Source organism: Dendrobates tinctorius, unplaced genomic scaffold (assembly GCF_039654945.1).
Source record: "Dendrobates tinctorius isolate UK_male_01 unplaced genomic scaffold, ASM3965494v1 ptg000191l, whole genome shotgun sequence".
NCBI lineage: Eukaryota > Metazoa > Chordata > Amphibia > Anura > Dendrobatidae > Dendrobates > Dendrobates tinctorius.
Window position 1 is genome coordinate 18991812 of NW_027361858.1, and position 13011 is coordinate 19004822.

The following is a 13011-nucleotide window of genomic DNA, read 5'->3' on the forward strand; positions in this document are numbered from 1 at the left end:
CAGTAAGGCTCGGCTCACATTTATCCTGCGCTCTACGCTGAGCGCTTACACCGAGTTTACCATGCATATCTCTGTAATATGTGATTCAGATGGAACCCCCGGTGGAAGATTCCATATAATGGTGAACAACGGAGTCATTTAGGATGTTGTTTGGCATATGATCCGGCTGTGTCTGTGTTTTTAGGCATGCATAAAAGTGTGGTTGCCGCAGTTTTGTGCACTTATGAAAAGAAAGACAATGCTGAACAGAGGCCAGAAGGAGTCCAGAGTAACTCTGCTTCCTCATTATAGTGAATGGACCCGTCGGGTGTGTTATCTGAATTATATCATTCTGAGATTTAGCTTGAAAACTCCTATGTAAGCGCTGGGCGTAGAGCGCAGGATAAGTGTGATCCCAAATGTTATATGAAATGTTCCCAATAAAATCTTTAGCTCAATCCACAAAATAAGTAAGTCCCCGTAATCTTTTAACGAACATACAGGGGGCTTCCACGTTACTAGTAGCACAAAAGCTCTGGAAAAACACTATGGCTCCTCACCCCCCCCAAAATAAATTTAGCATATTCTGCATTCCCAAATGCCATTCTCCTAAGGGTACCGTTACACATAGCGATCCCGACAACGATATGGATCGCTGGTGCATCGCTAAGTGGTCGCTAGTGAGCTGCCACACAGGCAGATCTCACCAGCGACATCGCAGGGGTCGGGGGTCGCTACTTACCTGTCAGACGCGGCGATCCTGACGTCCTCCCGCCCGCGTCCACGCGTCGCTTGTCGTCACAGTAGGAAGCAAGCAGGAAGCTGACGATGAGAAATGATCCAGGACCTCGCGCGACCAGCGATAACCAGCGGGGGAGCCGGTCGGAGGTAAGTATCACATGTAGCGATATCGCTAGCAATATCGCTGCTACGTCAGAAAATCGGTGACTTTACAGCGATATTGCTAGCGATATCGCAGTGTGTAACGGGGGCTTTACTCAGCCCCACAGTGTGACCTAAACCACATTTAGCATCCACATGTTTGGCATTTCTGTAGCTATGAGACCCCGAATAATTTATGGGTGCATGGATTCAGAAAAACAAGCTAGGTACTATAACATACTGTGCACTACAGTAGCAGATTTGCAGTTTTCACTCAGCAACATCCGCTGCTGCTTGTTTCTGGAAAACACCCTTAGAGTCAAATAATCACTACATAATTCACAAAGGGGTATAATATCCAAAATAGGATCATTTGAAAAAGGGAGTATTCTGCTCTTCTAGCATTTAGGGGTGCTGTATATACAAACTATTCTAGGAAAATCTGCGCTCCTGGAGGCGAATTGTGCTCTGTCCCTTTTGATTCTCGATTTTTATCCATTTTCCCGTATGAAAATGAAAACCTGGGGCTAAAACAATATTTTGGTGGTAAAAATGTAATTATTTTTTCTTCACTGCGCATTGGTATTAAATCCTGTGACACACCTGTGGTGTCAATTTGACCACTGCACCCCTAGATGAATTTGAGAGGTGTGGTTTGGAAAATGAGGTCACTTTATGGGGGCTTCTGGTGTTCTCACACCTCAGGGGTGCGCTACCTGTTGTTATGGCTCTTGCAAGCCATAACAGTAAAATCTGCACTATAATATGGCACTCCTTCCCTTCTGAGCTTTGCACTTGTGCTGGAACAACCAAAAAAGACGGTTTGTGAAAATATCACAACCAAGAGCATAATCCACAGAATAATAAATTTTATTAATGTATAGTACTAATAAAATTACATCAGAACTACAAAGTGCCAAATGACCAGAAACATGTTAGCTCCACATAAAAGCCATAATGAAATACCAAGGTTACATATTAGATATAGCAAAAAAATAGAACTTTTTTTCCCAGACAAGTTTTTTTGTGCAAAAAGCAGTAATTAAATTCAAGGTACATAAAGTGCAAATGCTAATCATATACCATTAACATGGGAGGACTAAAATAAAGCAGAATCCAAAACATAATAAAGTGCAAAATACACTGCTTCACTGCTTCCCATGAAGGCTGATAGCCTGCTAGCTGAAACCCACAAAAGACGGCTATATCATGGGATTGAAAATTGGAGAAACTCTGTCCCTGCCATCTCAACGCACGTTTCGTCAAGACTTCCTCAGGAGACGTGGTTTAGTGAAGGGGTTCTGACTATTTAAATGAAAACTGGCCAATGAGAGACCCAGTGAAGCCTGCTTACTGATGAAAAACTTGATTGGAGTGCTGACGTACGGAACCGTGCAATCTGACAAGATCATAAAGTGAACGGTGCATGTGCCATCACCTGGACATCCGGCGGGACCATCAAGACATCGGCGATGGAACACAAACTACCCACGGCCGTCATGGAGACGACACACGCACAGTGCGCTCCCATTGCCATCAGCCTGAAGATCCAACGTCAGGGAAGGCGGCGCAGGTGCACCATTGTCAAAGGAAGTCTTGACCAAACGTCCTGGAAAAGTAGTTTTTGACCACATATGGGGTATCTGTGTACTCAGGAGAAATTGCACAATAAATTTTAAGGTCCATGTTCTCCTGCAATCTTAGCAGCATCTGTTGGTACTCAGCTACAACCATATACTGTTTGGAGAGGTCTGGCCAGAAGTGTTCTTCGAGGAAGAATTGCGGCCTAAAAAAAACATGTTCAATATGAGAACAATACCAAGTGCCTCAAGTATGCATGAAAATATAGTAACTGGATTGCAGAGAAATGGCAGCAGATCCTTTTGACTTATATGTCAAAATTTTAAATAGTTGGCTGTAGCAAAAGGCAGTTTGTCGAAGGGCTGGAGAGTGGTACAATAATTAACGTCTGCATGCAAATTTGAGACATGGTGGAGTTTAGTGACAAATTTGGGTTTACACTTCAGCAAATGGAGTTTGGAATTTGGTCAGAAATACTGGTGTCCTCAATGCTTAGAAATACAGGCTGATTCATTATGTAATATCATGAGGGAGACATCTGTTTGGCTCCAAATGTATTCTGCAGCGGGACAATAACCCAAACATGCAACCAGTACCATTAAGAACTTCTGTATGTTCGGCCTAATAAAGAACAAGGAGTCATGGAAGTACTGAAATGACCCTCACAGAGCCCTTACCTCAATATCATCTAGTCTATGTGGGGGGTTACATGAAGAGATATAAATTGTTGCAATCCTATAACCACAGAAGATCTGAGGTTAATTCTCCCAGTTATTTGGAACAGCCTCCCTACTGTGTTAATTATAACATGTTTCTCTTTTTTCACTCACTTTGCATTATATTATCTGATAAAAATAAACTATTTAGACTTTAGAAAGCACTCTTCCACATCTACTCAAAACTCTTGCACAGTACATATATATATATATATATATATATATATATATATATATATATATATATATATATATATTATATAGTGAAGGAAATAATTATTTGATCCCTTGCTAATTTTGTAAGTTTGCCCACTGACAAAGACCTAAACAGTCTGTAATTTTAAAGGTAGGTTAATTTTTACATTGAGAGATAGAATATCAAAAATAAAATTCAGAAACTCACATTGTATACATTATATAAATTTATTAGCATTTTGCAGTGCGAAATAAGTATTTGATTCCCCTGGCACACAAGACTTAATATTTGGTGGCAAAACCCTTGTTGGCAAGCACAGCAGTCAGACATTTTTTTTTGTAGTTGATGAGGTGGTTTGCGCACATGTCAGGAGGACTTTTGGCTCACTCCTCTTTGCAGATCATCTCTAAATTATTAAGATTTTGAGGCTGTCGCTTTGCAACTCGGAGCTTCAACTTCCTCCATAAGTTTTCTATGGGATTAAGGTCTGGAGTCTGGCTAGTCCACTCCATGATCTTAATGTGCTTATTTTTGAGCCACTCCTTTGTTGCCTTGGCTGTATGTTTTATGTCATTGTCTTGCTAGAAAACCCAGCCACGACCCATTTTTAATGTCCTGGCGGAGGGAAGGAGGTTGTCACTCAGAATTTTACGGTACTTGGTCCCATCCATTTTCCCACTGATGCGGTGAAGTAGTCCTGTGCCCTTAGCAGAGAAGCACCCCCAAAACATTGTTTCCACCTCCATGCATGACAGTGTTCTTTGGGTTATAGGCAGCATTTGTCGTCTTGCAAACACGGGGAGTTGAGTTAATGCCAAAGAGCTTAATTTTTGTCTCAAATGACCACAGCACCTTCTCCCAATCACTCACAGAATCATCCAGGTGTTCATTGGCAAACTTCAGACAGGTCTGCACATGTTCCTTCGTGAGCAGGAGGAACCTTGTGGCCACTGCAGGATTTTAAACCTTTATCGGCGTAATGTGTTAAAAATTATTTTTTTGGTGAATGTGGTCCCAGATGCCTTGATATCATTAACAAGTGTCCCCTGTGTAGTTTTAGGCAGATCTCTCACCTTCCTCATGATCAAGGATACCCCACGAGATGACATTTTGCATGGTGCCTCAGATCAATGTCGATTGAAAGTCATTTTGTATTTCTTACATTTTCTTACTATTGCACCAACAGTTGTCTCCTCACCCAGAGCGTTATCTATGGTTTTGTAGCCCAATCCAGCTTTGTGCAGGTCTATGATCTTGTCCCTGACATCCTTAGAAAGCTCTTTGGTCTTGCCTAGGTTGTAGAGGTTAGAGCCTGACTGATTAATTGAGTCTGTGGACAGGAGTATTTTATAAAGTTGACTATGTAAGACAGCTGTCTCTAATGCAGGTAACGAGTTGATTCGGAGCGTCTAACTGGTCTGTAGGAGCCAGAACTCTTAATGATTGATATGGGATAAAATACTTATGTCTCACTGCAAAATTGAAATAAATTTATATAATTTATACAATGTATTTTCTGGATTTTATTTTTGATATTCTATCTCTCAACGTTAAAATTAACCTACCCTTAAAATTATAGACTGTTCATGTCTTTGTCACTGGGAAAACTTACAAAATCAGCAAGAGATCAAATAATTATTTCCTTCACTGTATTAGGCTACCCCACACCATAATTCCAGGAGCAAGAATGATTTAACATGTCTTCATGAAGGCTTCTTCATGGTGTTGCCCATGTGGCCTCCAGACTAATCTCGCCAAAGACAAAAGCGAGACTCATCACTGAAGTGGATAGACTCCAGTACAGTCTTGATTGCAATCTTGTCCTGCACCAAGATAAGCTTTAAAGTAGTTTTCCTATGAACAAAGTACATTCCTCCTGACATGAGCAAACCTCATCAACAGCTACAAAAAACGTCTGACTGCTGTGCTTGCCAACAATGATTTTGCCACCAAGTATTAAATCTTGTTCGCAAGAGGGATAAAATGCTTATTTCTCACTGCAAAATGCAAATAAATTTATATGATTTATACAATTTAGTGTTTCCTTCACTGTATATGGTAGCTGGAGCCCTCTAGTCTTCATTCCAGATGCACTTAAAACTAGGCGTTACATTGATTTGATTGGAGAGATGGTCGTATCACTGGTTACATGGCTTTTAACATGACATTGCCACGCCACACGCTACTAGTTCTACTGTGAACACTGGTGTATGGCATATAAGTACATGTATTTGTGCACGTGGCGCTCATATTTTACATGAAATATACTGAGATGTTTTTATTTCAATATTTCCATCACTTGCATGTCATTATCATGTCTGTTGATCCTGTGATTTCCATAACTCCACAACTTTTTCTTCTTGGTGTTGCAATTTCAATGTTAAGAAGTGTATTGAAGCATCAAGTCTCCTAGTCTCTATTGTTTGGTGGTCAGTAGATGAGAAAGGGGTAGACACAGAGATTGATTGGAGAATTTAATTTTTATTTTACATTTCAATTTTGTGTGGAAGAAAAATAAGTTATAGCCATATTGGGATTGAGAACTTTACTGTATACACACTTATATAAGAAAAACTGTTAATCTATATGTGTTGGCGGGACGAAGCAAGATGCAAAAGCTCCTCCTGGCAGAATTTACATTGTCGTTAACCATGGAAACCTGTCTATGTTATACCTAAGCTAAGATTTTCCTCATTGAGTATTTGTATTCCGGGTAAAATGGCAGATCTGACTGAGCCACTATAAATGGGTTGTCTGTGATTTTTTTTTTGAGAGATGGTAAGGTGTTAATGAAGGATCAGTCACTTAAGGCCCCGTCACACTAAGCGACTTACCAGCGATCCCGACACCGATATCAAGGTGTCAGGATCGCTGGTAAGTCGCTATGTGATTGCTGGTGAGCTGTCACACAGACAGCTTCACCAGCGATCAGCACAGTGATGCCGAGCGTGCGGCATCGCTGGCCATCGCTGTAAATAAAAAAAATAAAAAATATAGTTATTCTCACCTTCCGACGTCCTGTTCAGCCATCCGGCCTCTCTCCACGCTCCGGTCCCAGTGATCCTTTGCATGAATGACCGCGAGACTTTGTTATCCCTCGAGACCGTGACATCTCGCGGTCATTCATGCAAAGGATCACTGGGACCGGAGCGTGGAGAGAGGCAGGATGGCTGAACGGGACGTCGGAAGGTGAGAATAACTATATTTTTTATTTTTTTTATTATTTTTTACAGCTGATCGCTGGTCTCCCGCCTGTCACACGCAGCGATGCGTGCTGGCCAGCGGGAGACCAGCGACCAAAGAAATGTCCAGAGGTTTCTTCCAGTGATCAGCGATACCGGCAGGGGGGCCGCTCGCTGATCGCTGTCACACACAGCGATCTCGCTGGTGAGATCGCTGTTACGTCACAAAAGTTGTGACTCAGCAGCGATCTCGCTACCAAGATCGCTTAGTGAGACGGGGCCTTAACAAAAGCTAGAGCATGGGAGCTACCTAAAGGCCCCGTCTCACTAAGCGCTCTCGGTAGCGAGATCGCTGCTGAGTCACAGCTTTTGTGACGTAACAGCGATCTCACCAGCGAGATCGCTGTGTGTGACAGCGATCAGCGAGCGGCCCCCCTGCCGGTATCGCTGATCGCTGGAAGAAACCTCTGGACATTTCTTTGGTCGCTGGTCTCCCGCTGGCCAGCACGCATCGCTGCGTGTGACAGGCGGGAGACCAGCGATCAGCTGTAAAAAATAATAAAAAAAATAAAAAATATAGTTATTCTCACCTTCCGACGTCCCGTTCAGCCATCCTGCCTCTCTCCACGCTCCGGTCCCAGTGATCCTTTGCATGAATGACCGCGAGATGTCACGTTCTCGAGGGATAACAAAGTCTCGCGGTCATTCATGCAAAGGATCACTGGGACCGGAGCGTGGAGAGAGGTGGGATGGCTGAACAGGACGTCGGAAGGTGAGAATAACTATATTTTTTATTTTTTTTATTTACAGCGATGGCCAGCGATGCCGCACGCTCGGCATCACTGTGCTGATCGCTGGTGAAGCTGTCTGTGTGACAGCTCACCAGCAATCACATAGCGACTTACCAGCGATCCTGACACCTTGATATCGGTGTCGGGATCGCTGGTAAGTCGCTTAGTGTGCCGGGGCCTTTACTCCGAAGATTACTGCAATTCTTTTATTTTTTTCTTATTTTCTTAATTGTTTTTTGATTTTTTGCGACCACTTGCCATACATCCTCATTTCTGTTGCCAACCACTTGCCTTGGCAGTGATGCCTGCATGTACAGCTCAAGACCCTTGAGTCCAACGTTACTTTTTACTTATTATTTTCTGCCAGTTGGGATAGAAATAGCTGAAGTATGCCATATGATATGGAAATCCTGGAAAGGGCTCACTAGGCACCATATTCTTGTTTTTTAAATTGCACATCTTACTGTATTTTGAGTATCCGTTTCTGTACAACAGTGAACTTGTTAGAAGCAGTTATAGGAGCCTGTATTGCTAGATCCCATGGTGTCTTTCATTTGTCATTTAGGCTGTGGTTAATAGCGATTTTAGCCATGATGCCATAATGAAAGTGAATGTTGCCATGACTTGCAACCTTCACGTCAAAAGAAGGCACATATTATGTGTTTTGTAGCCAATGTTGCCCCAGTATGAAGCATTACTACCTAATCCTTGTGTGCTCATCCAAGCGGGCACAGGGGCCGGACTATCTGAGTGTTGCGCCCCTCTGGGTACATGCTCATGAACTTGACTGACAGAAGGCAGTTGTCTCCAAATGCTTGGATGCATCCTACTGCCCCAGATTACATTAGGAAAGGCAGCTGTGGAGCATGATCTTCTGTGTTAACCATCAGATAACTGAAGGCGAAAGATGTTTTAATGATTACTTTTTGATAAATTAATTGGTATTCATTTGATTATAGATTCTATATGAATCTGATAGGTGAAAAGCAAAGCATGTAATATTAAAGGACTATGTAAGTCATCCACTGTCCATAGATACTGGGTCCCTTGACGAACCCAAGAATGGAGGGCTAGCTATTTTCATCAATCCCATACACCATAACTGAAGCTGAGGTGCACATTTGTTACTTTATTCATATAGTGCTCTGTGGATCCTCGTTCTTGGGATAGGTGAAGGCCTCAACATTTGGACCTCTAGCAATCGGATAGGGAGAGCATAGTATAGAGGATAACTTACAATCTTGGCAACTTTGCAGATTTAATACTTCTTCATTTTGGAAAATACAGGAAGGAAACAATATGATTTTAAATCTTAGACTTTGTCCACATATGCTTTACTGGCTCTATTAATAAATGCCAGTGATAAATGGAAACTCGATGGATGTCATTACAGTCAGTGGGGATGTATCTACCCTGACTTTAATTTTTCAGCTCCTATGACACATTTACGATAGAAGAAATCCCATCTCCTTTGTGAGTGTAGCCTAGGAGGGGTTGTTGCTGTAGAGCAGTGGTCCCCGACCTTTTTTGCTTAGAGAGCCACATTCAGCGCTGAGAGAGGGTTGCGAACCACATCATGACCTTCCGCCCTTGCAGTATGACATCTTGCTCCCACTCCACTCAAAGTTCCAACACACAAAGACCCCATTTGTGGTGTAATTACAGACAAACCTTTCCCAAAGAAACCACACTGAGGCAGTATACTTGCATCCAGGCGTTCCCACCTTCCCCTGATTCGCTACTCTCACAGCAGCTCTCACTGGCAGTATCATCCTATGTACAGATAACTATAGTTAATTTATCTTTAAATCCCCAAAAGGATAGTACATGCACATCGAGATTTGCTCTTCTATATGGTTCTACTCACAAAAGTCGCTATCTGGAGATCTTCTCTTTATAGCTGTTTCTAATCATGGTGCTAAAGCTCTAATTTAGACAGCTTCCAGCCACAGGTTGTAGACCCCTGCTATGGAGCATATTGGTCTTCAACCCAGCTGTTGTGGAGCTACAACTCTGAGAATACCTTGTCAGACAAAGGATTTAAGACCATTTATTTAACTAGAAAGGTTTTTCAAATGGATTGTCTTACCAAGACATGTGGACACCAAAGGTGGGAGGTCTTAGGGATATTCTAGAAGCCAGAGGAGAGAGCTTTTAAATGTCAGTAGCCCTATATACCCATTTACAATGGTGTTTTCATGTCTGCATGTCTTTTCACAATGACGCCAATACACTAGTGGAAAGTATTCTTGGATATTTTATTATTACTGTTTTAATATATTTAATAGTTAGTTTTTTAAGTCAGAAATGACCTAGATGTTTCTGCTTACTGTTCATGTGTTGTTTTGGGCAGGAAATTGCTGTCATGACACACATTGTTAAGGTGTATGAACGGTGAACCATTATGGTTGGAGAAGGTATGTACTGTGGCTGTGAATTCACTTCTTATTTCTGTTTCATTCCATGGGTTCATGTTTGTGATAACAGGAAGGAGTTACAAGAACTTCAGAATCTTTACAAACAAGGCAATGAACATGCCACCCAGCAGTCAGAACTTATACAGCAGCTGCAGACGCTCAATATGGACACACAAAAAGTATTGAGGAATCAGGAAGATGCCCACATCACGGACACCATCTCATATCAAAAAGTATGTAGGCTTTTTTTCCCTATTACTAAAATTAGGTTTGAACCATCACCATCTTGCAATACAGTGCCAGCCCCAATATTGTTAGCCAGAATGCCATGTGCTAGCCACAGCCACCCATATTTTTTTTCCCAGTGTTCACTATAAGCATAAATACATAAACCTAATAATTTCTCTACTGTAGTGTAGCTTGTAAAATGTTCTTTTTTTTCTGAAACCCTTTATGCCTATGTGTACTAATCACTGCTGTTTCCCCACTGTCAGCTTTATAATGACTTGAATGCATGTTATGAAACAGCAAAGTCCAGTGAGACCCAACTGCGGCAAAGTAATATTGCTCTTACTGAGCAGCTACATCAAAAGGAGCAGCATATTAGTCAACTGCAAGTGAACCTGCAAGAGGCCCTCAATGCATTACCCAAGTCACCTCAAGAACCTCAGGTACAGCATTAGGAACTGTAATGTGTTTATATTTTATGAGTGGTTCACCAGACCTGCATTATTACAAGATATGTGTTCAGTCTTTCCAATAGTGAGTATTGACTTTTTCTTTTAACCTCTTGACTGTGCAAACGGCACACACGTTAAAGAATAGTCTGTACGGTGACTGTAAAGTCCATTAGCTGTTCATTCCTTAATGGCTGTCACGTAGCTCTGAACGGCATTTTATGTTTCACTCTCCTTTTCTTCTCCGTATTTATCTTCCAAGTCCCAATAAGTTCGAACCGAGAGATGATAAAATAAGACACCTTTAGCATCTCCGAAATAAAAATGAAAGTATCGACCTCTATACAGTTCTTGGCCTCAATTCAGGAGCCTTTTTATTTTTTCCTGCATACAAATTGTAGAAAAATGGCTTCTTGCTTCAGACTATGCAAAATTGGGCTGGAGATTTGGGACTACTGTCACTTTAGTGTGCGATATTGTTATAATGTAGGTATGATGGCATTTGTAGGTATTTACTAATTATGGTGTACAATACCCCTGGAGGCCAAATAGTCTGTGTGTCGCCCTCGCGTCCCTCTTCCATTTGTGTGTTGAATAATACACAACTTAGTATGTACTTTACTTCCTTTTTGCATTACTATCTTTCATTTTCTGTAACACATAGCAGGGCATGTACCCATGTTCTGTACAGCTTATATGGTGACTGGTTACGGTAGTCACGTGATGCGGATGGGATGTCACCTGATGATAGATTCCCCTTTAAAGAATCGCTGTGTGTGACACTTATCAGCGACCGGCCCCCCTGCCGGGTATCGCTGATCGTCCTGGAATGGCCAGGACTTTTTTTGATCGCTGGTCTCCCGCTGGCCAGCACGCATCACTGCATGTGGCAGGCGGGAGACCAGCGATCACCGAGCTGGAGCTGGTAACCAAGGTAAACATCGGGTTTCTAAGCGCTGTGCGGCGCTTAGAAACCTGATGTGTACCTTAGTTACCATCGCGCTGGTGCAGGGAGCTGGTAACCAAGGCACACATCGGGTTTATAACGCCGTGCAGCGCTTATAAACCCAAAGTATACCTTGGTTACTAGCTCCCTGCACCAGCGCGCTGGTAACTACGGTACACAGTGGGTAACTAAGTGACGTGCATCGCTTGTTACTCGCATATCGCTGTCCTGATCGCTGGTGAAGCTGCCTGTTTGGCAGCTCACCAGCGATCATGTAGCGACACACCAGCGATCCTGACAAGTTCACATCGTTGTCGGGATCGCTGGTGAGTCGCTATGTGTGACGGAACCCTAACTGTCAGTACAAAAAGACTGTTGAAACCAAGTGCAAGCGCTCTGTTTACCCTTGTTGTGACAAATCATTTAAGTGCACCTTCCCATTTACATATTTTCCCTCTATATCCACACCATCTCCTCTTCTTTGATTGACAGCTCTGGCTTCATAGAGCTAGAGAAGGGTGGAGATAGATGGAAAACAAGTTGTTTGGAAAGTGCCCTTAAATATATGGCCACGCCAAGGTTGCATTGTGCGCCTGTACAAGGTTTTGAACAATCATTCTCTGCTGGTAGAGTCCTTTAAAGTGTATTTTAGGTCTGCATTGGTATCTCTTCGGCTTGTTCAATTGCATTGTTGGGTAGTGACCACATCATATACAGTACATATTACAGCTATTTCCTCTCTAGCTTCTCGATATCATGTTGTATAATGGCCACCTGTTAAAATAGAGTTTAGTGTGAAGTCACAGAATGGGAATTACCGAATCACTTGAGGATTTATTTTCCGTATTTGTTTTGTCTGTTTTCCTCTGACATTGCCTGTGAACCTCTGTTTGGAAATCTTTTACAATGGCAGTGCCAGAGTAAACCGTTGATTTGGGATTAGAGCGAGAACAAGGAGTGAGACTTTCTTCATAATGTACAAATACAGCTGTACTCCAACTTTGCTTCTGCAAATCACAGAACCCAAGAGCTCTACAAAGAATGTCAGCGAGGATTACCTTGGCGTCTCCAAGTGCTCTGTATTACAAGATGTTATTAGCAGATTTAGCCGTTTATTGTTGTAGACAAATCACGTGCATATCGCCTGTGCTTGCTTACACATCTTCAACTTTTGTTTTTTCTTCTACTGTGTAAGACCTGAGAAATAAAACAAGCGATAAACAAAACATTAGCGAAGCGCTCCCACTAACTTTCGAATTGCTTAAATGTGTGTACAGTATATATGCAGGTTATGTAGTGTGAGAGTATTAATATACTCACCTACCTCTGCTCTCTCCAGTGTCCAGGGCCGTCCTGCTCCTCTTCTCTGCAGACTGTCCTGGCCACACTGTGCTCTGTACGACTTTGAAGTCACTTTTACAATGAAATCCTATAGAGCGTCAGAATAAGGCTCCATAGACTTACGTTATAAAAGAGACTTCTGGCTCACGCATAGAGTGAGCCGGCTAATCGGAATTGCGGTGACATCACTGAGAAGAGGAGCTGAGCAGGGCTGGACACCGGAGAGAGCCTCGGTAGGTGAGTATATTAACATTCACACTACATTACATGCACAGATACACACAATTAATAAACCAGTTAGTG

The 13011-nt window shown here is 42.3% G+C and overlaps 1 protein-coding gene across 4 annotated transcripts in view; it reads left to right on the forward strand.

Annotated features, from left to right (window-relative positions):
• Positions 1-13011, forward strand: part of CNTLN (centlein) — a 494856-nt gene that overhangs the window by 144734 nt on the left and 337111 nt on the right. For all 4 annotated transcript variants that reach the window (XM_073552475.1, XM_073552478.1, XM_073552476.1 and 1 more), the window contains exons 8-9: positions 9815-9977; positions 10239-10415. In XM_073552475.1, coding sequence (XP_073408576.1) covers positions 9815-9977; positions 10239-10415 — 340 coding nt within the window. The remainder of the gene's footprint in view (positions 1-9814; positions 9978-10238; positions 10416-13011) is intronic.